Source organism: Anolis sagrei, chromosome X (assembly GCF_037176765.1).
Source record: "Anolis sagrei isolate rAnoSag1 chromosome X, rAnoSag1.mat, whole genome shotgun sequence".
In the NCBI taxonomy this organism is placed as follows: Eukaryota; Metazoa; Chordata; class Lepidosauria; order Squamata; family Dactyloidae; genus Anolis; species Anolis sagrei.
This window is the reverse complement of record NC_090034.1, coordinates 21559875-21587816: the sequence shown is the minus strand read 5'-3', so window position 1 is coordinate 21587816 and position 27942 is coordinate 21559875. Positions and strand designations below refer to the sequence as shown.

At 45.7% G+C, this 27942-nt stretch overlaps 1 protein-coding gene across 7 annotated transcripts in view; it reads right to left on the bottom strand.

Moving 5' to 3' along the window:
* The window catches only part of GRID2IP (Grid2 interacting protein), a 54217-nt gene that overhangs the window by 19478 nt on the left and 6797 nt on the right, over positions 1-27942 (bottom strand). For 3 of the 7 annotated variants that reach the window (XM_067473727.1, XM_060786468.2, XM_067473729.1), the window contains 10 exons: positions 26001-26155; positions 9801-10052; positions 9562-9647; positions 7991-8060; positions 7187-7278; positions 5910-6093; positions 4307-4473; positions 3161-3265; positions 1403-1503; positions 1191-1302 (listed from right to left, as the gene is read on the bottom strand). In XM_067473727.1, the coding sequence (XP_067329828.1) occupies positions 1191-1302; positions 1403-1503; positions 3161-3265; positions 4307-4473; positions 5910-6093; positions 7187-7278; positions 7991-8060; positions 9562-9647; positions 9801-10052; positions 26001-26155 (1324 nt within the window). Of the gene's footprint in view, positions 1-1190; positions 1303-1402; positions 1504-3160; positions 3266-4306; positions 4474-5909; positions 6094-7186; positions 7279-7990; positions 8061-9561; positions 9648-9800; positions 10053-22149; positions 22600-26000; positions 26156-27942 lie in introns of those variants that run through there. The other 4 variants (XM_067473730.1, XM_067473731.1, XM_067473732.1 and 1 more) reach the window with 4 other exon arrangements.

Sequence of the window (27942 nt, the reverse complement as noted above, 5' to 3'; positions counted from 1 at the left end):
TTGTTTTTAATGCAATACAACTGTTTTGGTTCGCTCCTGACACGATAAATAAATCATGTCTCCTCTCAGCCTTCTCTTCTGAAGGCTAAACATGCCCAACTCTTTAAGCCGCTCCTCATACAGCTTGTTCTCTAAACCCTTGATCATTTTAGTTGCCCTCCTCTGGACACATTCCAGCTTGTCAACGTCTCCCTAAAACTGTGGTGCCCAGAATTGGACACAGTGTGGTTCCAGATAAAGTGGTCTAATCAAGGCTCATTAGAGTGGTAGCATGACTTCCCTGGATCTAGAAGACACCTGGAATGGAAGACACCTGGCTTGAAGATAGGCCATGAGAAAGGGATTTAGGAGTCTTGGTGAACAACAAGTGGAATGTGAGCTAACAATATGATGTAGCAGTTTAAAAGGCCAATGCGATTCTAAACAAATCAAGGTGGCCATTTGCAGCATTCACACTTGTCTCAAACAGACAAGAGTTCTTTCTCCCACCCTGGGCATTAATCCACAAATATATAAACCTCACTTGCCTAGTTTCGCACAGACCTCACAACCTCTGAGGATGCCTGCCATAGATGTGGGTGAAACGTCAGGAGAAAATGCTTCTGGAACATTTCCAGACATCCTGGAAAACTCACAACAACCCAGATTCTAGGCTGCATCCATAAGAGTATAGTGCAGGCATGGGGCAACTTGGGCCCTCCAGGTGTTTTGGACTTCAACTCCCACAATGCCTAACAGCCTACTGGCTGTTAGGCATTGTGGGAATTGAAGTCCAAAACACCTGGAGGGCCCAAGTTTACTCAAGTCTGGTATATTATCTGGATAGAAGGAAGTAATATAAGGTATGATTTGGAAATAGCCCATGCCAAAGGGATTTAGGAATCTTAGTGGAACATGAGCCAACAGCGTGATGCGAAAGCAAAAAAAAAAAAAGAAAAAGAAAAAGAAAAAAAGAAGCTAATGCGATTCTGGGCTGCATTATTATTATTATTATTATTATTATTATTATTATTATTATGTTTATTATGATGATTATGATGATTATTATGTTTACTTATATCCCGCTTTTTCTCTCCAAAAGGAGACTCAAAACATCTCAAAGGAGTCTAGTGTCCCAATTGAGGAAAGTCAGTCCCACTCTATTGTATCCAAGCCTGGAAATGTCATATCCCGACCCACGCCTTCCTGACCTGCTGGGTTTCCTTGATCTGGAGGCGATGTTCGGTGTGCGGCCAAGTTGCCCAGTTTGCCCCCAAAGCCGGTGGTCAGCCGGGTCTCCAGCTCTGCATAAACGGCCGACATCTGAAAGTGAAGAGAGGGAAGGAAGTGTGGGGAACTCTTGGTGGGACAGTCCCCTTTGATTCAGTAGCACGATGCAGGCTGATTCGCCCCAACATCTTACCATTTTAGGATTGGGTGTTTCCGGAAGGGATGTCCCATCACCCGCTTGCCTCTCCCCCGACGCGACACGGACTGGCAAATCCACAGCTGTCTCAATGGAGCCTGTCGGGAAAGATAGGAAGGCAACTGACATCAGACACAGCAATGGGATGGCTGCGTATTTGAGTTCGAGCTGAACCCAGATTTGAGGGTTTCAGGCCAATGCATCCTCCAGCTGAAGAAGAGTGACAACTAGCTTTCCTTTTCAGCTGAGTGAAGCAACTGCCTCATACAAAGCCGCTGAGATGCTGGCAATATTAGGCTGTTGGTAGCTTCAATACCAATGGGATTGGATAAAGTGACCCTAATAAAACAACCCTAAAGCTGTACTTTCTGAGCACATTTCACTCTATTAATCCATCATTTTATTTATGGGACTCAAGTCAGCTTATGGAATTGAGTGACAAGTAAAAGACTGACAACTAACTTTGGGATAGTTTGGGGTTTGTTTTCCTTTGGTGCCAATTGGACACTGAATCCACTCCATATTTAGAATGCTTAGGGCGAACTTGTGAATTGTGTAGGGTTTTCTTAGGCAAGGGTGACTCAAAGGTGGGTTTGCTGCTTCCTTCCTCTGAAATATAGTCTGTGAGCTCATCAGCAGTCTTCGTGAGCTGAAGAAAGGGTTTTGTTTTTGGACTGCCGCTCCCAGTAGCATCTATCAGCAAAACCTTCCTCTGAGGCTGAGAGAGTGTGACCTCCCCAAGGCCATCCAGTGGGTTTTTATGGCTGAATGGGGATTTGAAGTCTCCGGAGTCCAATGCTCAAACTCTACCAGAGTGTCTCTGTCTTGGTACAAAAGGATGGGACATTCTCTGGAGCAGAGCAACAAGAGTCTAGGGAAGATGGAGCTTTGAAGGTCCAAGAGAGAATGGCAACCCCAAACCTCCAGATTGGATTACTGTAATGCACTCTATGTGGGGCTACCCTTGAAAATGGCCCAGAAATTTCAACTAGTCCAACGGGCGGCGGCCAGGTTGTTAACTGGTGCCCCTTACAGGGAGAGGTCAACCCTCCTGTTCAAGGAGTTCCATTGGCTGCCGTTCATTTACCGGTCCCAATTCAAGGTGCAGGTGCTTACCTACAAAGCCCTAAACGGTTCGGGACCCGCCTACCTGCGTGACCGCATCTCTGTGTACGAACCCACATGATCTCTTCATTCATCTGAGGAGGCCCTGCTCACAATCCCACCTGCATCGCAAGCACGATTGGTGGGGACGAGGGATAGGGCCTTCTCGGAACTCTGGAACTCGCTCCCCAAGGATATTAGACATGCTCCAACTCTGGCAGTCTTTAAGAGGAGCCTGAAAACGTGGTTGTCCCAGTGTGCCTTCCCAGAATAAGGAACCCTAAGGAACCCTAAGCAACATGTTCCTAATTGCACTTTACTAATGATCTATGATTGTCTGCTCGCTCCATTTCTCTCCAAATACCCATCCTAGTTATATGTCACCTTGTCATGCCCAGTATTTTAAAATTTTAATTATTACATTTGGCCCTGCCATAGGTTTTTAATGCGTCGTGGTGTTACTGTTATTGTTTATTGCTTTGTTTATGAGTTAATTATTGTCTGTATTGCTGTTGTTTTATTGTTGTATTTGGGCTCGGCCTCTTGTAAGCCGCACCGAGTCCTCCGGGAGATGGTAGCGGGGTATAAATAAAGGATTATTATTATTATTATTATTATTATTATTATTATTATTATTATGGTATGACCTACCTCCGGTTCCTCCCCCACCTCCTCCTTCCTCACAACTGTGGCCATGGAGGCTCCTCCGACTCATCGAGGGTCCCATCCTGAGGCCCTCTTCCACCTCAGGCTCTGCTGCCAGGAAAAGGGGGAAGGCAAGTTTTTAATATAAAAGAACACAGAAACAATTTCCATTCTATACCCATCTTCATGCCATAGAGTTTTCTGCCAATGGTGGCACTCTTTCATAGAATGGTTGAGTCAGGAGGGTCAACCAAAGGTCATCTAGTCGGGCCCACAATGAGCCAAATGTGTGTAACACCAAAAAAGAGCCCAGATTTCCAGAAACATTGCTGTGTAGACAAGAGTTTTTTGAAGACACTCTCCACATCAGTCTTTTACTTTGTGTGCTACACCACACATATTTTCTTTCACCTCTGTCCAATTATTATTATTATTATTATTATTATTATTATTATTATTACATCCCACTTTTATTTATTTACTGAATTGGTATACTGCTCTTCTCAGCCCTCAGGTGACTAAGGGCGATTTACAATGGCAATGATTCAATGCCCAAAAACACCATAAAACATTTTAAAAATTAACACATAATATAAAACCATAAAAAGAATAGTAAAACATAGATCATTTGCGTCTCTTAATAATAATAACTTCAAGTACCTTCACTCACTTCCTGAAAACAATGCAGCCATTATCCAATGACCAATAAAGACCAAACTTGGCATACAGAACCGCCATTACCCACTTTCTCTAATAACCCGGGCAGCGCCGGGTCCCCAAGCTAGTTTGGTATAAAAATAATCTGCCGGGCTCTAACTCAGTCTCTGGTGCGTCAACACAACCGTTTTGCAAAGACTGTAAGATTAAAAACCTTTCCTTGCCATTGCTGCACAGTGCCACCCATTTTCAAAACATAACCCTGCACAAACACAGCTGCAGATGCTCAGGTTGCTATGGCAACTGGAATTAGAAAGGCAGCATACGCATGAAGGCGGTCTAGGTTGTCTACATCGCACTACCAAATAGTTTTGACCATCAGGAAGTTCTTCCTCATGTTCAGTGGAATCTCAATGGGAAGCCATGGCTCCTTTGTGACCCAGTCTCCAGCGCAGTCTCACCTAACTGGTTGATCACTGGGGCCCTGATGCTCACCTCTTGACTTACCTGCCGCTGACTTGTAGCCCAGGAAGCGGGCGATCTTCTCCTGGCAGTGCTCCTGCTCTTCATAGGTCAGCAACTGGTAGATGAACTGCCAGATTACCTGCTTGGAGGGGGTGTCCAGCACCGGGTAGATGTCCACAATCAGGGTGTCAATGTTCCTGGCAGCAGAGACGAGAGATGGAAAGGATGGCAGATTGGAGGGAAGAGGCTAGTCCTTTTGGGAGTTATATCCTTTGGACATTGTAGCCAGCCCTTCACCTTTGCCAGTTTGTGGTTAAGAGATAACTAGCCGCTCTCAGGTTACCAACAAGGTTATCAACCAGGCCATCCTCAGGTATGCATTTTAGGGTGCATCTACCCTGAGGAATTAATGTAGTTTGACTCCATGTCATGACTTCATAGGATTCAGGCCATAAAGGCTGTCATGACACATATAACTATTATGTTATGATCTATAGAGTCCTGTGCATTTTAGGGTGCTCTACCCTGAAGAATGAATGCAGTTTGACTCCATGTCGTGAATCCTTAGAAGTCAGGCCATAAAGGCTGACATGACACATATAACTATTATGCTATGAGCTATAGGATGACATACAAGGTTTGAGAGGCAGATCATTGGTTCAAACATTTATTTGGGGGAAGTCAAAGGGCTAAGAAAGTCATCAAAGTCTCTTTAAACCTGAGGCTGATGGGATGAAGGAGACTGACTCTTTTGGATAGGCATGGGAACAAAGAAACAGGGCACATGAACAGGTTGGATGCTTTGCATGCAGGCCTCTGATAAATCTTGTAAGTGATGTCAATAGCTCAGTTCTGTAACTGGATGTCATGTGTGGATTACAACCAATATAGCACTATCTGCTATCTGAGACTTTTGTTAGGCTGCACAGATCCTTGGCTCAATGGTATGGAAACATGCGACTCATAGTTTTGCAAGGTCCCTAGTCTCCTCTAGCTGCCTCAACACTGCAGTGGCAATGGATGGATGCCAGAAGGGACTCACATGCTACCTATGCTGGAAAAAGGTCTCCAGGGCCTTGCAGGTGGCTAAATTCAAGGCGGTGAGACTTTGGAACGAAATAGTTAGGCGGCACAGATCCAAGGCTCAATGCCATGAGACCATGGGACCCGTATGTAATTTTGCAAGTTCCCTAGCCTCTTGTGGCTACCTCGATGATGCGGTGACAATGGATGGATGGCATACAGGGCTTGGGCACTACCTGTACTTGAAGAAGCTCTCCAGGGCCTTGCAAATGGCCATCTGGTGAGACTTTGTTAGGCTGCACAGATCTACGGTGCAATGATATGGAAGCATGGGACCCATAGCTTTACAAGGTCCCTTGCCTCCTGTGGCTGCCTCAATGCTGCAGTGACAACGGATAGATGGCATACATGGCTTGGTTGTTACCTGTGCTGGAAGACACTCTCCATGGTCTTGCAAATGTTTATCTAGTGTGACTTGGTATGGAACAAAATGGTTAGGCTGCACAGATCCAAAGCTCAGTGTTATGGTGAGTTTTGCAAGGTCTCTTCCCTCCTCTGGTTGCATCTATGCTGCAGTGGGAGAAGATAGATGGAAGCAACTGCTTGTTACCTGTGCTGGAAGAAGCTCTCCAGGGCCTTGCAAATGGCATAGCGCTCGGGTGGCGTGAGCAGGTGCTCCAGCTGCTGGTGAAAAGTCCGGCCCTGGATCTTGATGCTGGAAGGGAGGATCTCAGCCACCCATTGCAAGGAGGTCAGGGCAGAGGAGGAGCCAGGACTCTCCGTTGACTCTGAATCTACATGCAGGGACCCAGGGAAGGAGTAGAATCAGTGCTTAAGCAGGAGGACATTCACAGCTTTAGCATTGTGATTTCTAGAATTTACAGTTTGGAATCATTGGCCAAACTACAAACCCCAGCATTCCATAGAGTTAAATCAGAATTGTTGGGCAGTGAGAAGGGTTCTCAGGACATATTTCTCTTGGACAAAGCAGAAAACCAGCCCCAGGACCCTCTGGAAATCCAGAATCGTGGGGCTGGGAAGGGTCAACAAAGGCCCTTCTGCCAAGCAAAGATATTCAGTTTTCCCAAGAAGGGGAATCTACCGAGCTCCTCTTCCGCCATGGAATGGCGCTTGCTTTTAGGGAGCAGACAATTTTGACACGATTGCGGTTTTGCATTTGTTTGCAAAAGGATTCGTGTTTTTGCATTATTACCCCCTACCAACCCCAGAGATCCCTCCGTTCTGAGGACCAAGATCTATTGGAAATTCCCAGTGTCAAGACCTTGCGTCTAACAGCAACCCGACAGAGAGCCTTCACAGCAGTGGCACCATCACTCTGGAATACTCTGCCACCTGAAGTCCGTGCCTTGTGGGACTTACCAGCTTTCTGCAGGGCATGTAAGACATACCTGTTTTGACAGGCTTTTAATGTTTGATATTGCCGTTTTTAAATTGTTTTAAATTGCTTTTAAATTTTGTCTCTCCATAAACATAGTGCTTGGAAAAATGCACTAAAAGATCAAAATGAGTTTTGTATACATTTGCAAAACAATTGAAGTTTTGTATTTTGTTTCAGAAATGCATTGAAAGGATACAAACTGACTGAGGTTTTGTACTTATCTGCAAAATAATTAGGATTTTGCATTTTGTTTGGGAAGTGTGATAAAAGATACAAAAGCGCTGTGGTTTTGTGTTTGTTTGGGAAATGCCTTACAAATAATACAAAGTAGTTGGATTTCTGTACTAGTTTGCAAAATGACTTTGAGCTCTTGCAGCGCATGCAAAAGGAAGGCACGTTCTTTTTTTAAAATGCATTTTGCAAACAGATGAATGCAAAAGCCACAGCAACATCTGGCACACACGACTGCTAAAAGCCAATCTGATCACCTGAGAAGCTGACGATGCCTTCCTCCACGACAAGAGTGGGCATGGCGCCGCTGCCTTGGAGCATGGAGACCACCTTTTCGTGGGAGCAGTTCCTGCAGGAGACAAGAAGAGCCCCATCCCATTAAAAGGGGGTGGAAATGGCACCCAAAAAGGACCTTTAAGGAGGTATGCAGCAAGGGCAGGGGCCACATCATTTGCCAATAGGTCGAGAAGGAGATTAGGTAAAGGTAAAGGTTTTCGCCTGACATTAAGTCCAGTCGTGTCCGACTCTGGGGGTTGGCGCTCATCTTCATTTCTAAGCCAAAGAGCCGACATTGTTTACAGACACCTCCAAGGTCATGTGGCCGGCATGACTGCATGGAGTGCCGTTACCTTCCCACCGACGCGGTACCTATTGATCTATTTGCATTTGCATGTTTTCGAACTGCTAGGTTGCCAGAAGCTGGAGTTGACAGTGGGAGCTCACCCTGCTCCCTGGATTCGAACCTGTGACCTTTTGGTCAACAAGTTCAGCAGTTCAGTGCTTTAACCCACTGCACCACCGGCTCCTGAGAAGGAGGTTAATAACTGCATGCAAAATTACAAGGCGAGTTCAGTTTGCAGCAATTGAAGTGAGCTGAGGACAAAGGCTGAAGGATGGGAAGGAAACTGTGGTGCTTTAAAAATGACTGTGGAAGTGGAATGACACAGGATTAATTGAGGATTGCCTTTCTAAACGAGAAGGGTTATTCCGTCAAACCAAGAACCAACTGGCTCTATAATCCAGGATGACAAAAGAGAGATGCAAAAGAGAAGTCCTTTCACCTCATATCCAGGCCATTGAGGAACAGGATCCGGTCTCCAGCTTTCAGGGATGCTTTGTCAGCAGGACTCCCTGCAAAAATAGAAAAAAAACATTATGTTTTAAATGTCATTCCTAAGAGATCAAATATCTTCTAGTGTGCATGGCTCAAAGTCACCTGTCCACTCCTTTAGTTTCCTACACTAGGCATGGGCAAACTTGGGCGCTCCAGGTGTTTTGGACTTCAACTCCCACAATTCCTAACAGCCTCAGGCCCTTCCCCCCCCCCTTCGCTGCTTAAGCAGCTGAGGAGGAAAACAAAGGGGCCTGAGGTTATTAGGAATTGTGGGAGTTGAAGTCCAAAACACCGTGAGGGCCCAAGTTTGCCCACGCCTAATCTACTGAAGAATCATCGAGCCACTTTAAATGCCATGGTTCAATGCTATGAACTTTTGGGAGTTGTAATTTGCGCTCTTTGGCAGAAAAGGCCGAGGACCTGATCAAACTGCAACTCCCAGGATCCCACTGCATCCAGCCATAGCAGTTAAAGTAGTGCCAAACTGCATTCATTTCATAGTGTAGATACACACTTGGACTCAAGGTTCAATTGGATTCACTATTTGGATGGCCCCCGTAAAACAACAACAGTAACAGCAACGGCAAACATTTATTTATTACCCACCTCTCCCTCTAGCTCAACTTAAGTAACTTTGCAAAAGAAACCTGCATTAAGTCTCCTATGTGGAGAGATAAAGCAGGGTATAAATAATAGTAAACAAACAATGATATGTAACAAAAATGGAAAAAAATTACTGTTTGTGGTTTGAAAGTGTTATTCCCTGTTTAATTGTATGGTACTTACTTAGAAAGTAGTTGTTATACTCCAGAAACTTCATTTTTGTGGGTGCCAAAAACTAGGTGGAATTGGTTGAGCCTCGGTGAGATATTCATTGGAAAACTATAGCCAAATGTGCTGCAGGGTGTCCCTCCCGCAAAGACAAAGGTTTTGTAGTTTAATAAACTTTTCCCATATTTTTATGACAGAACCAATTAGGAAATGACATGTATAACCCAGGAATAAAAATTGTGTTAGTGTAATAAATATAATAAATGTAATAATAATAATAATAATAATAATAATAATAATATTAATAGTAGTAGTTTTGGCACAAAATACTCCTGACCTCATGAACATGGGGGGGGGGGGGGACGACAAAATATGGATAATTGATGTTGCAATCCCAGGCAATAGCAAAATTTAAGAGAAGCAACTGGAAAAGCTTACATGATAGAAGGGTTTAAAGATTGACTGCAAAGACTCTGCCACAAGCCAGTAAAGGTGGCCCCAGTGGTGATTGGCACACTAGGTGCAGTGCCTAAAGACCTTGGCCAGCACTTGAAAATAATCGGTGCTGACAAAATCACCAGCTGCAAAAGTCCATTCTACTCAAATCAGCACACATTATTCGCTGATACATCACACAGTCCAAGACCCTTAGGAGATGTCTGATGTGTAAATCAAATACAAAAGTCAGCATAGTGATCTTGTTTGCTGTGTACTAATCTTGTTGTGTATTTAATAATAATGTCTTACCAGACAGGACTGACTCAATCCAGACAGGGGCATGGCCACGAAGGGTAAAGCCAAAACTCCGGCTGCCTTTGTAGACCCGGACAGTCCTGGGAAGAAGCAAACCAAGTTACTAGCCCTCATGTTGTGAACACAACCAAGCAAAGGCTTGGGAAGGTGTAACACATATGACTAAAGAGGGGCAGTGAATCTATTCCAAGGTTGAGAATAGAACTGTAGGGTTTGGAAGAGAGGGGACTTGCCTCCTGGCGGCCCCGGAGCCCACATTGCTGGCCACAAGGGAGGCCTGCCGGAAGCCCTTGAGAGTCTCCTCATGGCTCCGTGGCACGGAACTGGCTCGTGTGGAGACCAGCAGTCGCTCACGGGGGTCTTCGCTCCGGCTGCGCCTCAGCCGCCCCCCGGGATGTCCACCCTTGGCCCGGCACAGCTTGCTGATTAGGCTCTGGGAGACCACTTCGTCAAAGCGCTGGCGGTGCTTCCGTGGGATGAAAATCCTGGGGGTCACAGAAGCACACGGTCAGAAGGGGCCCCCAAAGGCCATCCAATCCGGCCCCATTCTGCTGGGCAGGAAAACACCATCCCAGCCCTCACGACAGAAGGCCACTCAATTTCCATTTTAAAACCCTCCAGAGAAGGAGACTCAGACAGAGTCCAAATGTTAGAGTTGGAAAGGGGCCCGCAAAGGCCATCCGGTCTGACCTCCACCAGGCAGGAAGATACCATCCGAGTCTTCTCAACAGGAGGCCATATAGTTTCGGCTTAAAAACCATCCAGAGAAGGGGACTCAAAGAGAACCCAAATCTGAAAGTTGGAAGAGGCCCCCAAAAGTCATCCAGTCTGACCCCCACCAAGCAGAAAGACACTATCCGATCCCTCCCAACTGAAGGCCATCCAGTTTCTCCTTTAAAATATTCCTGAGAAGAAGACTCAAACAAAATTACAAATCTTAAGAGTTGGAAGGGGTCCCCAACTGTCATTCAGTCTGACCCCTTTCACCAGGCAGGAAGACACCAACCAATCCCTCCTAACAGATGGCCATTCAGTTTCTGCTTAAAACCCTCCAGCAAACAAAACTCCATGGAGCTCCATGGAAGTACCGTATTTACCCAAGTTTAATGTGCCATCGAATCTCATGCGCACCCTAAGGTTAATGAGGTAATTTAGTCAAAATAAGGTGAGAACTAGATTTGAGTAAATATAGCATATATTGCACTAGAGCAGTGGTTCTCAACCTTTCTAATGCCGTGACCCCTAAATATAGTTCCTCATGTTGTTGTGACCCTCAACCATAAAATTATTTTAGTTGCTACTTTATAACTGTAATTTTGCTACTGTTTTGAATTGTAATGTAAATATCTGATATGCAGGAGGTATTTTCATTGTTACAATTAGAACATAATTAAAGCCCAGTGATTAATCTCAAACACTGGGCTTTAATTATGTTCTATTTGTAACGATGAAAATGGGGCTACAAAGTGGAATCCTCGACATGCGAGTGCGGAGAGGAGCAAACCACAGACCACCTGCTGCAATGCAACTTGGGCCCAGCCACATGCACAATGGAGGACCTCCTTGCAGCAACACCAGAAGCACTGCAAGTGGCCAGATACTGGTCAAAGGACATTTAATCAACTACCAAACTCACACATTTTGTATTTTCTCTGTTTGCTTTGTTCCGTTAGAAATGTAATATAATTGACTGGCTGCCCTGACACGAGAAATATAAAAAAATAAAATCTCAAACACAATATGTTTGGGGGAGTACAGTCACATGATGAGATTTGCAGTATTTTCAACCGATTCAGCTCTGGCTTCCACAGAACACTGAGACGCCCCAAAAATGACAGGCCTGGACCAAACTTGGCATACAGAACTCCCATGACCAACAGAAAATACTGGAGAGTTTGAGGGAAAATAGACCCTGACATGTGGGCATTGGAGTTACTTGGATTTACAGTTCACCTGCCATCAAAGAACACTCTGAACACCATCAACAATGGAATTGAACCAAACTTGGAATACATAAGTCTCATGACCAAAGGAAAATACTGGAGAGGTTTGGGATGAACTGACAGTGATTCCCCTTCTGCTTGGGAGGAGGACCCCATCTGATCCCTCTCAGCAGACAGTCATAGAATCAAAACATCCTAACCCCAAGGGCCTTTCTCTGGACATCTTCCATTTTGTCCATTTCCTTCCCAAATTTCTTTGCTCAGATCTGGACACAGGATACTTATTCCAAGTGAGAAGGTCTGACCAAATGCAGAAGAGATTGGGGCTATTACCGCATTGCATGCAAAGTTCACCATAAGATTTCAAAGAGCGGGGGGAGGGTTTCACCAAAAACAGTGGGGAGGGGCAGTGGGTAGGTGGGGCCAAGTCTCTACAGTGTGATGGCAAATCAACTGAAGACTACTGAGTACAACTGAGTAACTTGGATAGATTTAACATCATCACACTAGAGAATGAATCCACTTGAAATCCGGTTGTTGCCTCCTGCAGAATTCTGTGGTTTGTAGTTTAGGGAGGAGTCTTTAACAGCCTCATCAAACTACAAACCCCATATTGTTCCATATTGTTAAATGCCCAATTGTCCTGTTTCAAGTTCTATTATCCCATCACACGTTGCTCTCTTTGGGTGTTCACCCATCGTTGCCCATGTTTGGAAACATAACACGAAGAATCCATTTGTCCACCCTCTCTGTATTATTATTATTATTATTTATCAGGGAAAATTTCAATATCCAAAAGCCAAGAGATCCCTTGCCCTACTCTTGAGACAGTTTGGGTCCAGGTGTGGGGAGCTTCTGGTGCCCAATTCTCCATACAGAGGGGAGGGGCAGCCTTTGGGTCCCAAGGTGGGGTCAGACCAACTGTGCCAGTTAATTCCTATGGCATGAAAGAAACCAAGCAAAGCAGGCAGTGTCCAGAAGAAACAAAAGCTTTATTATGATTATTACTCTATGTACACTATGTATATACTCTATATTCACCCCATAAACACTCTATGTACCCTCCACATCTATTCTATATACACTGATTTACTTACAAACTATATACACTCTTATTTACATGTATCCTCCCAAATCACTGGGAGGCCGAACCTCCCTGGGCCTCTTTGGGACCTTTGCCTGGAGTCCCCCTATGGCCTGCCTGACCTTGAGGGACCCTGCTTCCCTTTGGCTCCTTGGATGGTTTTGGGGGATATCCCTATCAGTCTTAGGATATCGCTTCTTCTCTCCGGCGCCTCTTTTGAGGGTTCTCTCCTGTCTCCTCTTCCTTGCTGGATGGGGCAGCCTACCCTCCAGGTCTTGGTAGGCACGGTGGGAGGGGCGGACCCACTCAGGGAACAAGGAGGACCAAAAGTTTCGGAGGGAAAGGTGAAGAGAGGCTCCCAAAGACCGCAGGAAGCTCTCCAGGGAAGGGTCCTTTGTTGGAGTGCAGGCACCCACCTTGCTCTTTTGCGAGGAGGAATGGGAGCTCTCCTTTGATGAGCCCTTCCTTGGGACCTTGCCTTTCACCCTGGAGCCAAGCATTGATTCTCCCTGCACCTTTGCAGAGCCATAGTCCAGAGGCTCATAGGCTGTGTCATTCCGGTCTAGATGCCCTCAATGGGTCACGCTCCCTTCCAGGTCTGTGTGTGCCTCTGTGGGTCCCCTGCCAGCATAGAGTCGCGGGTCCTTCTCTCTGGTCCTCCTGCATATTGTTTTCCGGAGCTTAGCCTCTGCTTGCTGAGTCAGCCCTACCACCAGCTCTTCATAGACAATGTCAGCGTGGTGGAGAAAGGGCCCCTGAGCTTGGTGGTAGATGCGTGTCCGGTGCATGCAACGCGTGGCTGCTCCTGTGGGCCAGTGGAGGTCCTCCTCGTAAATTCTATTCTCTACATGACAGGGCTATCTGGATACTGCTGACGCTGCCTGCAAGACTGGGCTCCAGGGACAGCTGGCCACTCTCCACCTTGATGGGTGGAGGAACTGGAGGACATCCAGGAGTGTTTCCATGGTCTTCTGTGGTCTGTGAGGAGGTATGGATGTCATGGGCAGTCTCCTTCTTAGCAGCAGGTGGGCTCTGTGGCTCAAGCCCACTCTTGCCCTCTGTGGGTTCTGAGCTCACTGCTGGGGTTTCTCTGCAGGCATCTTCTTCCTCGATGATCAGTGGCCCAGGACTGCCTATGGCTGCTGTTGCACAGATGGTTGTGTGGCTTTGTGCACTGGAGGTGGTGGATGGGCTTTGTGAATCTGTAGCATCCGCTTTGTCCCATAGTTGTGGGATTTGCCCAGGCCACACTCTTGTAACTGCATGGCTTCCCCCTGAGGGGCCCTTTCTTTCTCTGTGGTCTCCAAGGTCCCTTCCTGAGAGGTCTCTGAATTCACCTGGAATGTGGAGTCTGGTGGGCAGAAGTCTGTCAAAGAGTTCTGCACAATGAGTTGTTTTTCCACCGAGTTTCTTCCCGGATGGAATGCCAGTGTACTGATCGTTCGAGACTGATATTGAGTGGCAGCAGAAGAAAGAGCTGTTGGTGGTTTGTGGGATTTTTCTTTGGGTAACCCTTGGACCACCTTTTTCTGAGGAGTACCGTCTCTTGGCAGTGTCCTTTCCTTTTTATGTCCCTGACCTCCCCTTGCGGATTTTGACGATCCAGTTTCTTCCTGGTAGGACCGCTGTGCCCCAGTGGCTGGGGCAGCAGGCAAGACTGCACGGAGAGAATCCTGGACCTTTTTGGGGAGCCCCCACTGCCGCCGAATGGCCATCTTCTTCACACTGGCCTCCAGTTCCTTCTGGACCGGGTCAGAGATGTTCCTTTTCCCCATCCAAGTCGTCCTCTGCAAAGTCTTTCCTGGAAGAAGAGCAGAATCTTGCTGGCTGTGATGGTGGAAGAAGGTTTTTCAATGACCTCAACACTTGCTGTGGTAAACTCCAGACATGCTCCACCTTCCGCCTCTGAAGGTGCCACTCCAAGGAGGTCCTGGAGACTTCAGGGAGGAACAGGGGTTCTTGCACCGAAACATGGACCTGAACGTCCTGCTTTTTAGTTTCGAGCCATGAAGGAGCGTTGCTCACAAACCCCTCAAGAGACCTCTGGACAAGGCCTGGTAAGGCCCATGCATGGTGGATCCTCTTCCATGTCACATGAAGTTCTAGGGCTTTTCTCCTCTCCTTTGGGAGGAAGGGTGTCTTATTTCAAGAACTCAACTTCTACCTGTCTATACCTGGGGAGCCGGATGGATAACCCTGGACCCATTCCTGCAAGTCCCTCTATGTAAGTCTTGCCCAGGCCCCACAGGGAAGCCAAGTGACAGCGCCGGACAGCCAACTCCACCCTCCCCATCTCTTTGTGGGATACCATGGGCAGAGCAGTGCTTCGGGGCTGCCTGGTGCCATGGCCAACATGGATTAGCTTGGGAAGGGCTTGTCTTTCCAGGGGACCTCCATCTTCACAGGAAACTCCAGTGTCCATTGAGGGAACTCTGAAATGATTCTCCATGTGTTTCTTAGCCACATGTTGCTGCACCTTCTTCAATATCTCAGCATCCAGTATTGGTTCTGCCCCTCTTCTTTTTCGGATGTACTTTTCTGCACCTGTTGCTCCCATTGGCCAACTTCCAATGGGGTTTATCCCAAGGTCAGGCCCTCTGAGGGAGCTCCTCCTGCTCTGGCCATCCAATGGTTCTTGGTGAAGACCACCATCCTTTGGGGCCATCAGGCGGAGGGACTGGAGCACCCTACTGGGCAAGCCCCACTGATGCTGGGTGGTTCTGTTACGAATGTAAAGTTCCAAGCAACTGGAAACCTCTTGGAAAGGAAGGAGAGCTCCCCTTGAATGGTGTTAATGTCAATTGTTGTTTTCTGGTGGAAGGGTGCTTGGGGAGGCCCTGGTACAAAAGCCATCACAGACTTTTCGACAAGACCTGGTAATACCCATGCATGGTGGAGCCTCTTCCATGTCACATTAAGTTCTAGGGCTTCTCTCTTCTTCTTTGGGAGGAAGGGTGTCTTATTCTCCAAGAACTCAACTTCTACCTGTCTATACTTGGGGAGCCGGATAGATAACGCTGGACCCATTCCGGCAAGCCCCTCTATGTAAGTCTTGCCCCACAGGGAAGCCAAGTGACGGCGCCGGACAGCCAACTCCACCCAAACACGAATCAAGGAACATGAAAGGCACTGCAGACTACTTCAACCAGAGAAGTCAGCCATAGCAGAGCACCTGACGAACAAAATGACTTGCATGTGAACAGTGGTGGGTTTGGAAGGGTTGTTGCTTTTTGCACAAACAAGCTTTTAAAATAAAAGCCTCAGAGTGTGAGAAATGATTCCCAAACAGACAAAACCACTTGTAGCTCCATGCAGTGAAGACGGAACTTTTAAATAGTACTCTGTTTTGCAAGCACAGTGCCATCAATTAGGGTCTAATCCAGTGTTTCTCAACCTGGGGGTCATGAGTGGGTTTTTAAAGCGGTTACCAAAGACCACCAGAAAACACATATTTCTGATGGTCTTAGGAACACCTTTGGCAGAAGATCTCCCTGCCTGTCCTCTTTCTTTTTGGAAAAAGACGGCGAATTCTCCCACTAAAAGCCCTCCTCCTGCTTTCTAGATGTAGGTGAACTACAACTCCAAAACTCAAGGTCAATGCCCACCAAACCTTTCCAGTATTTTCTACTGGTCATGGGAGTTCTGTGTGCCAAGATTGGTTTAATTTCATCATTGGTGGAATTCAGAATGATCTTTAATTGGTGAACTATAAATCCCAGCAACTACAACTCCCAAATGTCAAGGTCTATTTTCCCCAAACTCCACCAGTATTCACATTTGGGCATATTGAGTATTCATGCCAAGTTTGGTCCAGATCCATCATTGTTTGAGTCCATAGTGCTCTCTGGATGTAGATGAACTACAACTCCAAAAATCAAGGCCAATGCCCACCAAACGCTTCCAGTGTTTGCTGTTGGTCATGGGAGTTCTGTGTGCCAAATATGTTTCAATTCCATTGTTGGTGGCATTCAGAATGCTCTCTGATTGTAGGTGAACTATAAATCCCAGCAACTACAAGCCCCAAATGACAAAATCAGTATCACGTCCCAATCCCACCAGTACTCAAATGTGGGAGTATTGGGTACTTGTGCTAAGTATGGCCCAGTCAATGAAAATACATCCTACATATCAGATATTTACATTACGGTTCATAATAGTATCAAAATTACAGTTGTGAAGTAGCAACCAAAATAATGTTATGGCTGTGGTCACCACAACATGAGGAATTGGAGTCACCACAACATGAGCAAGGGGTCGCGGTATTAGGAAGATTGAGAACCACTGATTTAGAGGGTGGCAAGGGATAGGTGGCAGAAGAGCCTTGCCTACAAATCCCAGGATGCAGCCATGGTCAACCCACCTGTAATGCATGACACAGTTTATCCTGGTTGTAATTGGAGGCCCGCTAATTGGCACTTTGAGAAAAGTCTCCGCAGGATTGTCCTTATTAGAGAAGCAGCAGATTCAATTAACGCAAACACTCCTGCCCTTTAAGTGTCCCAGATTGACAAGGACAGATCCCTATTCCTCCTTTACTTGCCTTAAAGCATCCTCTGCCTGGAGTGGTTCCTTCCTTTAAAGGTCACAGCAGAACCAAATAGTATAGATGGGGAAATGGAGGGGGAAAGGTGGCAATGCTGGTCTAGAGCATCCAAAACAGCTAAAGCTCAACAGGGACTTTTGTCATCTATGCCGGGAGATGCTGCATCTGCGGGTGGATTAGAAGCAAAGCGCAGGGAAGGATTATTCTTAGCCATAAGGGGAAGGGGCAGCACATGGGGTCGCATTACGTGAGAACTCATGCGGAATCCCAAAGGGACAGCAAGGAGGACAACCTAAAGATCTTGGGCACCAACTGGGCTTCTGACGGTCTCCTCCCTCCTTGAAAGACATGCCAATCTGCTCCTGGTTTCAGTCAGAACTTGCCAAAGTGTTGATTGCATTTTGGAGAGGTATTTCAGTCACTTGGAGACCTTTTAACAAATTCTCCCTAAAATATTGGATGGTTCTACTGCAGAAATGGGGAAACTTGGGCCCTCCAGGTGTTTTGGACTTCAACTCCCACAATTCCAGAATTGTAGGAGTTGAAGCCCAAAACGCCTGGAGGGCCCAAGTTTGCACATGCCTTTTCTACTGGGATGGAAGTAACAGCCAGCTCTGCACAGTTATTTGGTGTTTGTATAATCATTATAAAACCCAAGAAGAATCTCTGAATGTGGACAAGCGCAAGATCATTATGTGACACCAGACGCTCAAATGAAACTCATAAAGTGGCCAACAAACAAAAACGAAACATGCCATATGAAGGAGTCATTAGTAGAGAAAAGTATAGGTAAAGGTAAAGGTTTTCCCCTGACATTAAGTCCAGTCATGTCCAACTCTGGGGGTTGGTACTCATCTCCATTTCTAAGCTAAAGAGCCGGCATTGTCCATAGACACCTCCAAGGTCATGTGGCTGCCTGGTGCCATGACTGCATGGAGCACTGTTACCTTCCTGCCTGAGCGGTACCTATTGATCTACTCACATTTGCATGTTTTTCAAGTGCTACATTTGCAGAAGCTGGGGCTGACAGCAGGAGCTCACCCCGCTCCCCGGATTCGAACCAGCAGCCTTTCGGCCAACAAGTTTAGAAGCTCATTGGTTTAACCCACTGCGCCATCGGGGGCTCCAGAGAAAAAAGTATATGCTATAATATAAATGAAGCATGTTCAATGCAGGATCCATTAGTATGGAAAAGTATATGCACGCTCAATGCAAGATTCGTCGATACAGAAAAGTATATGCTATAATATAAATGAAAACATACTCCGTGCAGGATTCATCAGTATGGAAAAGTATATGCTATAATGTAAATGAAGGATGCTCAATGCAGGATTAATCCGTATGGAAAAGTATATGCTATAATATAAACGAAGCATGCTAAGTGCAAGATCCGTCAGTAAGGAAAAGCATGGGCTATGACAAAGAGGCTTTTCTTCTGTGGGTTCCTAGGTGCTTTGGCCTACAACTCCCAGGTGTTTTGGACTTTAACTCCCACCATTCCTAACAGCCTACCGGCTGTTAGGAATGGTGGGAGTTGAAGTCCAAAACACCTGGAGGGCCAAAGTTTGCCCATGCTGCCTATATACCCTCTTTAATTATAGGCTTTGTAGGGTAACCTTTGTTCGGTCTCAGTGTCTCCCTGGATCCCACTCCCATTTGATGCAGTTTGCCTGGAGCCAAAGGCTAGGAACGGTTGTGTGGGGCCAGCCATAGGGATGTCTCTGCCTTTCTGCCTCTTTGGGGGTGACCTTTCTCTATTAATAGGCAGGCCCTCCATTCCTGGGGGAATATCACTAAAAGTATTGTCCCATCCAGAATGGCATGGAGCGCCTTTCTTTCAGAAACCGGAGAAGAGCTCTGGTAACTTCATCCCTTGGCAGGGATCAAGTAGCTTCTGTCCTTCTCCAAAGGGCGATTCTGGCAGAGCGGCAGCAGCACAGAAGGAAGGAGGGAAGGAGGGAGTCGTTTCTGCGGAGGAGAATTGGCAAGCCTTCGGCATTTCCCACCAACTGCTCTCTTCCATATTGGCCAGCAAAGCCATCTGTGCATTTTGTGGCCAGGGATTTGCAGCTTCAAATATTAAACACTTTTGCATGGGATGGAAGTGGAACAAGGGAGAGCATTCAAAAATCCAGAGCAGGATATGTGCCTGCAAAATCCTGCAAAATACCCCCCTTAAATTGCACATTGCAACTTTCTGTGCTTCACAGTGTAGCTTTTTTGAGAATGAGAGCAACAGGTCTATTGGAGTGATGTGCTTTGCCCTCAAAAACATCTTGACAATCTATTTCTTTGATAGAAAGTCCCCAAAGTGGATATTATGGGGAATGCACACCCATTGCAATTAACCTACATTCATCTCAGAGGAGATCCCTGGTGGCGCAGTGGGTTAAACCCCTGTGCCAGCAGGACTGAAGACCGACAGGTCACAGGTTCGAATCTGAGGAGAGCGCAGATGAGCTCCCTCTGTCAGCCCCAGCTCCTCACGCAGGGACATGAGAGAAGCTTCCCACAAGGATGATAAAACATCCGAACATCCGGGTGTCCCCTGGGCAACGTCCTTGCAGACGGCCAATTCTCTCACACCAGAAGCAACTTGCAGTTTCTCAAGTCACTCCTGACATGCCAAAAAAAAAAAATCTCAGAAGAATATTCATCAGAATTTACAAACTGAGCCCATGTTGCAATGCACCATCACAGAGCAAATCACGCTAAATGCAAGATGCGGAAAAGAGGGCAATCGCAAGTGGCGACAAACAGGAAACCCGCACAATGTTGGGCACAATTCAGCATAAAGGGCCATAAAGAGAAAAGTTCAAAAGAGAAGGGTTTTTAAATCCTATGGGGAAGGGGTTCCACAAAAATATCCTATTGACAGCATAGAATCATAGAGTTGGAAGAGACCTCATGGGCCATCCAGTCCAACCCCCTGCCAAGAAGCAGGAATATTGCATTCAAAGCACCCCTGACAGATGGCCATCCAGCCTCTGTTTGAAAGCTTCCAAAGAAGGAGCCTCCATCACACTCCAGCAATATGAAAACAGGTGAGAAATTGACCTGTGCAGCTGAAGGAATCCAAAATGATGCACTCAGGAGACTGTGGTTGCTGTTATTATCATCATAGTGAAGAATAAATCAAGACGACTTCCTTTCAAAAGCAGTCATTCCACCTTTTTCATCATTGCCAAGGCTTGAGAACCAACCATTTGGGTATAGGCATTTGGGCATGTGCAGAAGGCAAGTTCCCATGGTTTGCTAACAAATCTTGCCCACAACAACAACAACAACAACAACAACAACAACCATCCAGTTGTTACTTTTAATCCAGCATCCTGTCCCTGGCATCCTCTCCTTTCCATCCTGATGGAAGGCAAACCCTTTAAAATTAAAAGCTCAGGCTGAAGCTGATCCAGTTGTTTTCCTTCCGTCCTTCCTTCTTTCAGTGTTGGCTGTCAGTATAAATACATACATCCTAAAGGAAACTGCAGAAGCCAATGTGGCACAATAGCTTAAGCATTGGGCTACAGTTCCAGAGACCAGGGATCAATTCCCTGCTTGATGCTGGGAACCTCAAGTCACACTCTCTCAGCCTCAGAGGAAAGCAATAGCAAACCTCTTCCACACAAATCTTGCCAAGAAAAACCCAGAGGTTTGAGGCGAGTTGAAGACACACAACAACAAAAATCATTTGGATCTGTTGCAACAAATGCCAAATCTCAACCACAAGGATAGAAGAAGGATGCAAATACAAATATAATAATAATAACAATCATTATCAACATCATCATCATCTTTGTGTTGTTGAAGGCTTTCATGGCCAGAATCAATGGGCTGCTGTGAGGTTTTTCGGGCTGCGTGGCCATGTTCCAGCAGCATTCTCTCCTGACATTTTGCCTGCATTTGTGGCTAATGGCATCTTCAGAGGTTCTGTTGGAATTGAAACAAGTGGAGTGTATATATATTTGGATGACTTTGCAGCTTCAAGGCTACTCAATGCTATTCAAGCTCACTAACTGCAACATTCACACTTGCTTTAACAGATAAGGGCTCTTTCTCCCACCCTGGACATTCTGCAGATATGTATACACTCCACTTGCTTCACTGCCAACAGAACCTTTGAAGATGCCAGTCACACATGCAGGTGAAACATCAGGAGAGAATGCTACTGGAACATGGCCATACAGCTCGAAAAACTAACAGCAACAACCACAACAACAACGGTGAGAACGTTAGTGACCAACTGAAGCACTACCCCTGAATAAAAAGACACAGTAGATATTTTTAAGGCTATTGAAATGGAACTCTTAACAACAACAACAACGACAACAATGAGACCTTTACTGACCAACTGAAAGGCTATCTCTGAATATATTCACAACTAACAAGCCAAAATGTATGCTTTTAAGACTGTTGAAATGATGACACAATAATAATAATACTAATAATAATAGTAATTGTGGTATTAGTAATACCTTTTACTGCCCGACTGAAATGGCTTCCCTTGAATCTATTCACAACTAGAGAGCCCAAGTGGATGCTTTTAAGTCTATTGAACGGGCACTCTATTTAAAAAGTGCATTACTCAGAGCCAATCTGACTACAGATTTAGAAAGCCGGACAGCTTGCACCCGCTTCCATGATCCGAATCCTCCCCCAAAACGGCACCTCTGTCCCTTTAAGCATCTGGACTAGCCACATCTGGCCACCTCTTGACCTTGGCTGGTGACCCTAATCCCCCCCCCCTTGGGTGATGATGCCATTTCCGTGGCAACCGGAGTCCCTTTGGGGATGAAGACCCCCAAAGGATGCCCCAGAAAGGAATAAAAGTCTGGCGTAATAAAAGTTCGGAGGAGAATGAGTCACCGGTTTCCTTAGATCTCTCTAGAGGATGCCGAAAGAGAGGGCACCTTTGAGGATGGAGTTTGCAGAAGGAAGCCAAGCAAGAAGTGGTGATGATGGTGGTAATGATAATGATGATGATGATGGCATTTCCCTCCCCAGTTTGCACTTACCCCAAGCAGCTCATGGTCCTTCCTTGGGGCTCCTTTCCTACATTCTTGAGCCAGAGGCTCAAATCCTAACCCCTTTGCAAAGACTTGCAAACCATATGGCAGCAAAGAGGAGGAAGAAGAGGAGGAGGAGGAAAGAGGGGCAGCGGATCACCAGGGATCAAATAAGGGGAAAAAATGTCCGCAAATTAAAATCGGAAGGGGCTTAACGGGTCGCAATCCACCAAGAGACGGAGCAAAGGGGATGCAAACCAACTCACACAATAATAATAACGCCAGCAAAAAAAAAGGGAGGGCTGTTTATCCAGAAAAGGGGATGAAAGTATTCATAATCCTTCCCTGCAAGAAAGAGGAGGAAGGAAAGGATGGGAGGCCCCCTAAAGAGGTGCTTCGACTGACTGTCTCTCCTTCTGAAAAAGAGAAGCAGCGATAAATGCAAGATCCAATCACTGCAGAAGGTTGAGAGCTCCCCGGGGATATTGTTATCATTACTATTTCCCCTCCTCTCCTTCCTCAGCTGCATTGCCAGGCTGGCAGTGAAGGTGTTTATGGAGAAAAGTGGGACAAGGAGGTGCCCAGGGTTTGCACCCATAACATGGAATGTATATATATATATAGGTCTGTTTTCTCTGCAAAGGCATCATGGATGCGGTCCCAGTTCTTCCCCCAGGAAGCAGAAGGGATGGCTTGGCAATGGGACGGGGATCCACTCCTGTTTTCAGTCCTGAATGAAAGGGATGAGATGGATTCATTCTCCAGTGGAAGGGGAACTGCGTTCCCATTTCCAAGGAAACCTCTCGCCTCTTGCCCTCTCTGTATTCCAGTCAACAAAATGGGTACAAAAAGAAGGGTCGAGATTTGGACTTATAAGGCCTTGAGGATTGACAGATTAATAAGACCTTTGAAAGGTGAAACTGCATTGCGGAATAGGTGCCGTTTGGCACCACTCTAACCTCCATGACTCAACACTATGAAGTTCAGGAGTTGTAGTTTCTCAAGGTCCACTGCCTATTCTGGGTGCATCTACACTGTGGAATTGATGTAGTTTGACACCACTTTAGCCTCCATGACTCAACACTATGGAGTCCTGGGAACTGTAGTTTCACAAGGTCCAAGATCTATTCTGGATGCATCTACACTGCAGAAGTGATGCAGTTTGGTATCACTTTAACCTCCATGGCTCAATGCTATGGAGCCCTGGGAGTTGTAGTTTCACAGGGTCCACTGCCTATTCTGGGTGCATCTACGCTGTGGAATTGAGTCCAGCACCACTTTAAGCTCGATGGCTCAACACTAAGGAGTCCTGGGAGTAGTAGTTTCTCAAGGTCCAAGGTCTATTCTGGGTGCATCTACACTGTGCAATTGATGCCATTTGGTACCATTTTAACCTCCATGGCTCAATGCTATGGAGTCCTGGGAGTTGTAGTTTGGCGAAGCACTATCACCTTTTTGGCAGAGGAAGACAAAACCAGAACACATTGGGCTAAAGGTTAGGGCATATGATTCTGCCCCCTAGAAAGCATGGTATTTATAATCTGGGAAAGATACTTGTTATATTGCCCCATCCCCCCCCCCCCCCCCCCCACACACACACACCTCTATTAGGTATATCAGGCCACCATTATTGTTGTTGTTGGCAAGCTCTTCTCAAGACCCGAAGTAGCTTGCAACATTTAAAGCAATGCAAACTTGAAACCTTGCTACTGTTACAATAATTAAAATCCTATACTTGGCTCATTCTTTACAAAAGTGCTGCCTTCGATGTATACATGTCTCCATTTGGGTTGAAGCAGTGAGATCCCAGATGAAACAAATGGAGTTTGGGGTGCAAATGGGGTAAATGTCATGGATTGAATGGTATTGTTTTTATGCGATTGGAAAGAATGCTTGGAGGAACCGAGTACCGCTTTGGGGAGTAAGGCTGATGTCTCTTTGGGGCATCTTTGCCCTCCCCTTGGCTGACCCCTGCATGAGGCCGGGCTGGAAATCCCAGCTTCGCCCCGTCCCCAGATTAGGAGCCGGGATGCGGAAAACAGGACCAGATGGAGGCCTGATTGCCTAAAGACCCAGCGCTCAGCACCGATGGCCTCTAATCCCTTCCCGGCAAAGCAAGATTCCCCTATGGATGCACAGAGAAGGCATTACGATCGGCTCAAGGTTGTGTGAATCCTATATAAATGCCCCTCCTTCCACTTATACAGGCCTACATTCAGCCCTTTCCTCCCAAATTTCATGGACGAAACTACCCAAACAACATTGCAATTGGGTTAAAGAGAGCAAAAGATATGAGGGAAGGAAGGCAGATTCAGGGGAAACAGATGCAGTTTGATACCACTTTAAACAGTCATGGCTCAATGCTATGCGATGCTGGGAGTTGTACTTTCATTAAGGCCCCAGTCACCCTTGAGTGCATCTACCCTGTCGAGTTAATGCGGTTTGGCATCACTTTAAACTGTCATGCCTCAATGCTATGGGATGCTGGGAGTTGTAATTTCACAAGGTGGCTCTAGTTCCCCTCAAGTGCATCTACATGCAGTTTGGTACTACTTTAAACCGCCAAATCTCAATGCAACAGAATCCTGGGAATTGTAGTTTTACGAAGAGTGTATCTACATTGGAGAGTGAATACAGTTTAGCACCACTTCAAACTGTCATGGCTCAATGTGATGGAATCCTTAGTTAGGAATCAGCACTCTTTGGCAGATAAGTCTGAAGAGTTATAACTATAACTTCCAGGATCCCAAAGCATTGGGCCATGACGGATGAAGTGTGAATTACAATCCCAAATGTGTTTGCTTTAAGACATGTCCAAAACATATGGTTGGGCCAGGCTTTAGCACAGCAGGTTAACCACCAGCTGCAATAAATCTTGCCAACTGAAAGGTTGACAGTTCAAAGACCCGGTTGGGGTGAGCTCCTGACCTTCAGGCCAGCTTCTGCCTACGTAACAGTTCAACAACCTTTTCTTACATATTTTCGATTCCTATCTCATGCAGGGTTTTTATTGTTTTATCATTTTATCTTGTCCATTTGGCCTGCCCAACCTGTTTGATTTTATACTGTGTGAATTTGCTTTATTATTTCACTCTGTTATTGTAATTTTTTTCTGATGCGTTTTGTTTCTTGTATTCTGTATTTTGTATTGTGCTGCATTGTATTTTAAAGGGCCTGGCCTCATGTTAGCTGTCCCGAGTCCCCATTGGGGAGATGGTGGTGGGGTATAAATAAAGATTTATTTATTTATTTATTTATTTATTTATTATTCTGCTGTGTAGACCCACCTGCGGAGAGGCGGCTACAGTTTGCTTTTGCTTGAGACTACAGGAAAAGCCAGGATCACAAACTGTTGGTGCATCTCCACTGTGGAAATAATGTAGTTTTGACGTCATTCTCACTGCTCAAGGTTATGGGATTCTGGAAGTTTTAGTTTGGCATGGTCTTGACCCTCCCTTGGTGTATCTACGCTGGAGTGTATCTACAATGTGGAAGTGATGCAGTTTGATTGACACCACTTTCGCCTCCATGGTATGGAGTCCTGGGAGTTGTAGTTTCACAAGGTCCAAGATGTATTCTGAGAGTAGAATTTATGCAGCTTTTGGCATCACTTCAGCTGCATTGGCCAAATACAATCGACTTGTGGAGCTGTAGCTTTACAAGACATTTTTGCATTCTCTTCCAAAGAGGGCTGAAATATTCCACTTGTCTTGAGCCTTGATGGTTCAAGGGGCGTCAAAGTGCACTAAACCTACAGTGTGGATGCATTCTGCTGTGACATTGTGGAGTCAGTTTGCAGCAGTGGAAAAAAGGTGAGGGCAAAAGGGCAAGGCAAGAGGAAAATGGGGTGAAATACCTACCTGATATTGTCAATGAGGAGGCGGTGGGAGTCCTTGGTGAAGAGCATGGCCAGCGCATAGGCCAGGTCATCCACCTTCCTCTCGGCCGCAAATTGCTTGAGGATGGTGAACATCTTCTCCTTGAGTTCGGGTTCATCCCCCAGGATCTCTTGCACCTGGAGCAGAAAACAGTGGCCAAAACAAAGGAATTTGCAGCCATAAAATCTCAGTGTCACATTATTTCATGCAAAGGGTGTAGACTACAATGAATGCAGATTGATGCCACTTTACTTTCCTATGGCTCAATGCTATCGAATCCTTGGACTACAGTTTGTTGAACAGCCCCCAAAGTTTTGCAAAACTGTAATTTCCAGGATCCCATAATCTTGAACCTTTACCATTCGGATTGTGTCAAACTGCATTCGTTCTACAGTAAGAATGTAGTCTATAATCATCATCATCATCATCATCATCATCATCATCATCATCATCATCTATATAAATAAAAATGTAATGTTCGTTTGTGATACATCAGAACTCAAAAACCACTGGGGGAATTGACACCAAATTTGGACACAAGACACCTAACAACCCATGTATGTCCTCCACTCAAAAAAAATTATTTTGTCATTTGGGAATTGTCGTTGCTGGGATTTATAGTTTACCTACAATCAAAGAGCATTCTCAACTCCACCAATGATGGAATTGGGCCAAACTTAGCACACAGGGCTCCCATGACCAACAGAAAAAACCTGGAAGGGTTTGGTGGGCATTGACCTTGAGTTTGGGAATTATAGTTCACCCACATCCAGAGAGCACTGTGCACTCAAACAATGACGGATCTGGACCAAACTTAACACGAATATTCCATATGCAAAATATGAACACAGATGGAGTTTAAGGGAAATAGACCTTGACGACATTTGGGATTTGTAGTTGCTGGGATTTATAGTTCACCTACAATCAAAGAGCATTCTGAACTCCACCAATGATGGAATTGAACCAAACATGGCATACAGGACTTCCATGACCAACAGAACACACTGGAAGGGTTTGGTGGGCATTGACCTTGAGTTTGAGAGTTGTAGTTCACCTACATCCAGAGAGCACTGTGGACTCAAACAATGATGGATCTGGACCAAACTTGACACAAAAATTCCATATGCCTAAATATGAACACAGATGGAGTTTGGAGGAAATAGACCTTGACATTTGGGATTTGTAGTTACTGGGATTTATAGTTCACTACAATTAAAGAGCATTCTGAAACCCCCAAAAGACAGAAATGGGGTAAACTTCCCACACAGAACCCCCATGACCAACAGAAAATACTTAAGGCCATCCAGTCCAACTCTCTTCACCAGGGCAAGAAAATGTAATCAGAGCCCTCCTGACAAAGAGCCATCCAGTCATAAATATAGATAGATAGATATGATTCTCACACACAGAGAGAGATATAGTATCATAGATTTGAAAGAGACTCTTAAAGAAGGACTATGATATGTTGTATATTCCAGAGTAGGCAAACCAGACACTCTCCACATCAACACTGACAAAGAAACAACAAGAAATACTGTTTACTCACAAGCATAAAGGAATTACATATATTAGAAACCAACACTTTCTCATTACTTAATTTTCCAGATCACCAGACTGGGCCACAGCAACGCGTGGCAGGGGACAGCTAGTCTATATAAATAAAAATGTAATGTTCGTTTGTGGTATTAACAGAACTCAAAAACCATTGGACGAACTGATACCAAATTTGGACACAAGACACCTAACAACCCAATGTATGTCCTTCACTCAAAAATTTATTTTGTCATTTGGGAGTTGTAGTTGCTGCGATTTATAGTTCACCTACAACCAAAGAGCATTCTAAACCTCACCAACGGTGGAATTGAGCCAAACCTGGCACACAGTTCTCCCATGGCCAGCAGAAAATACTGGAAGGGGGTCCTTT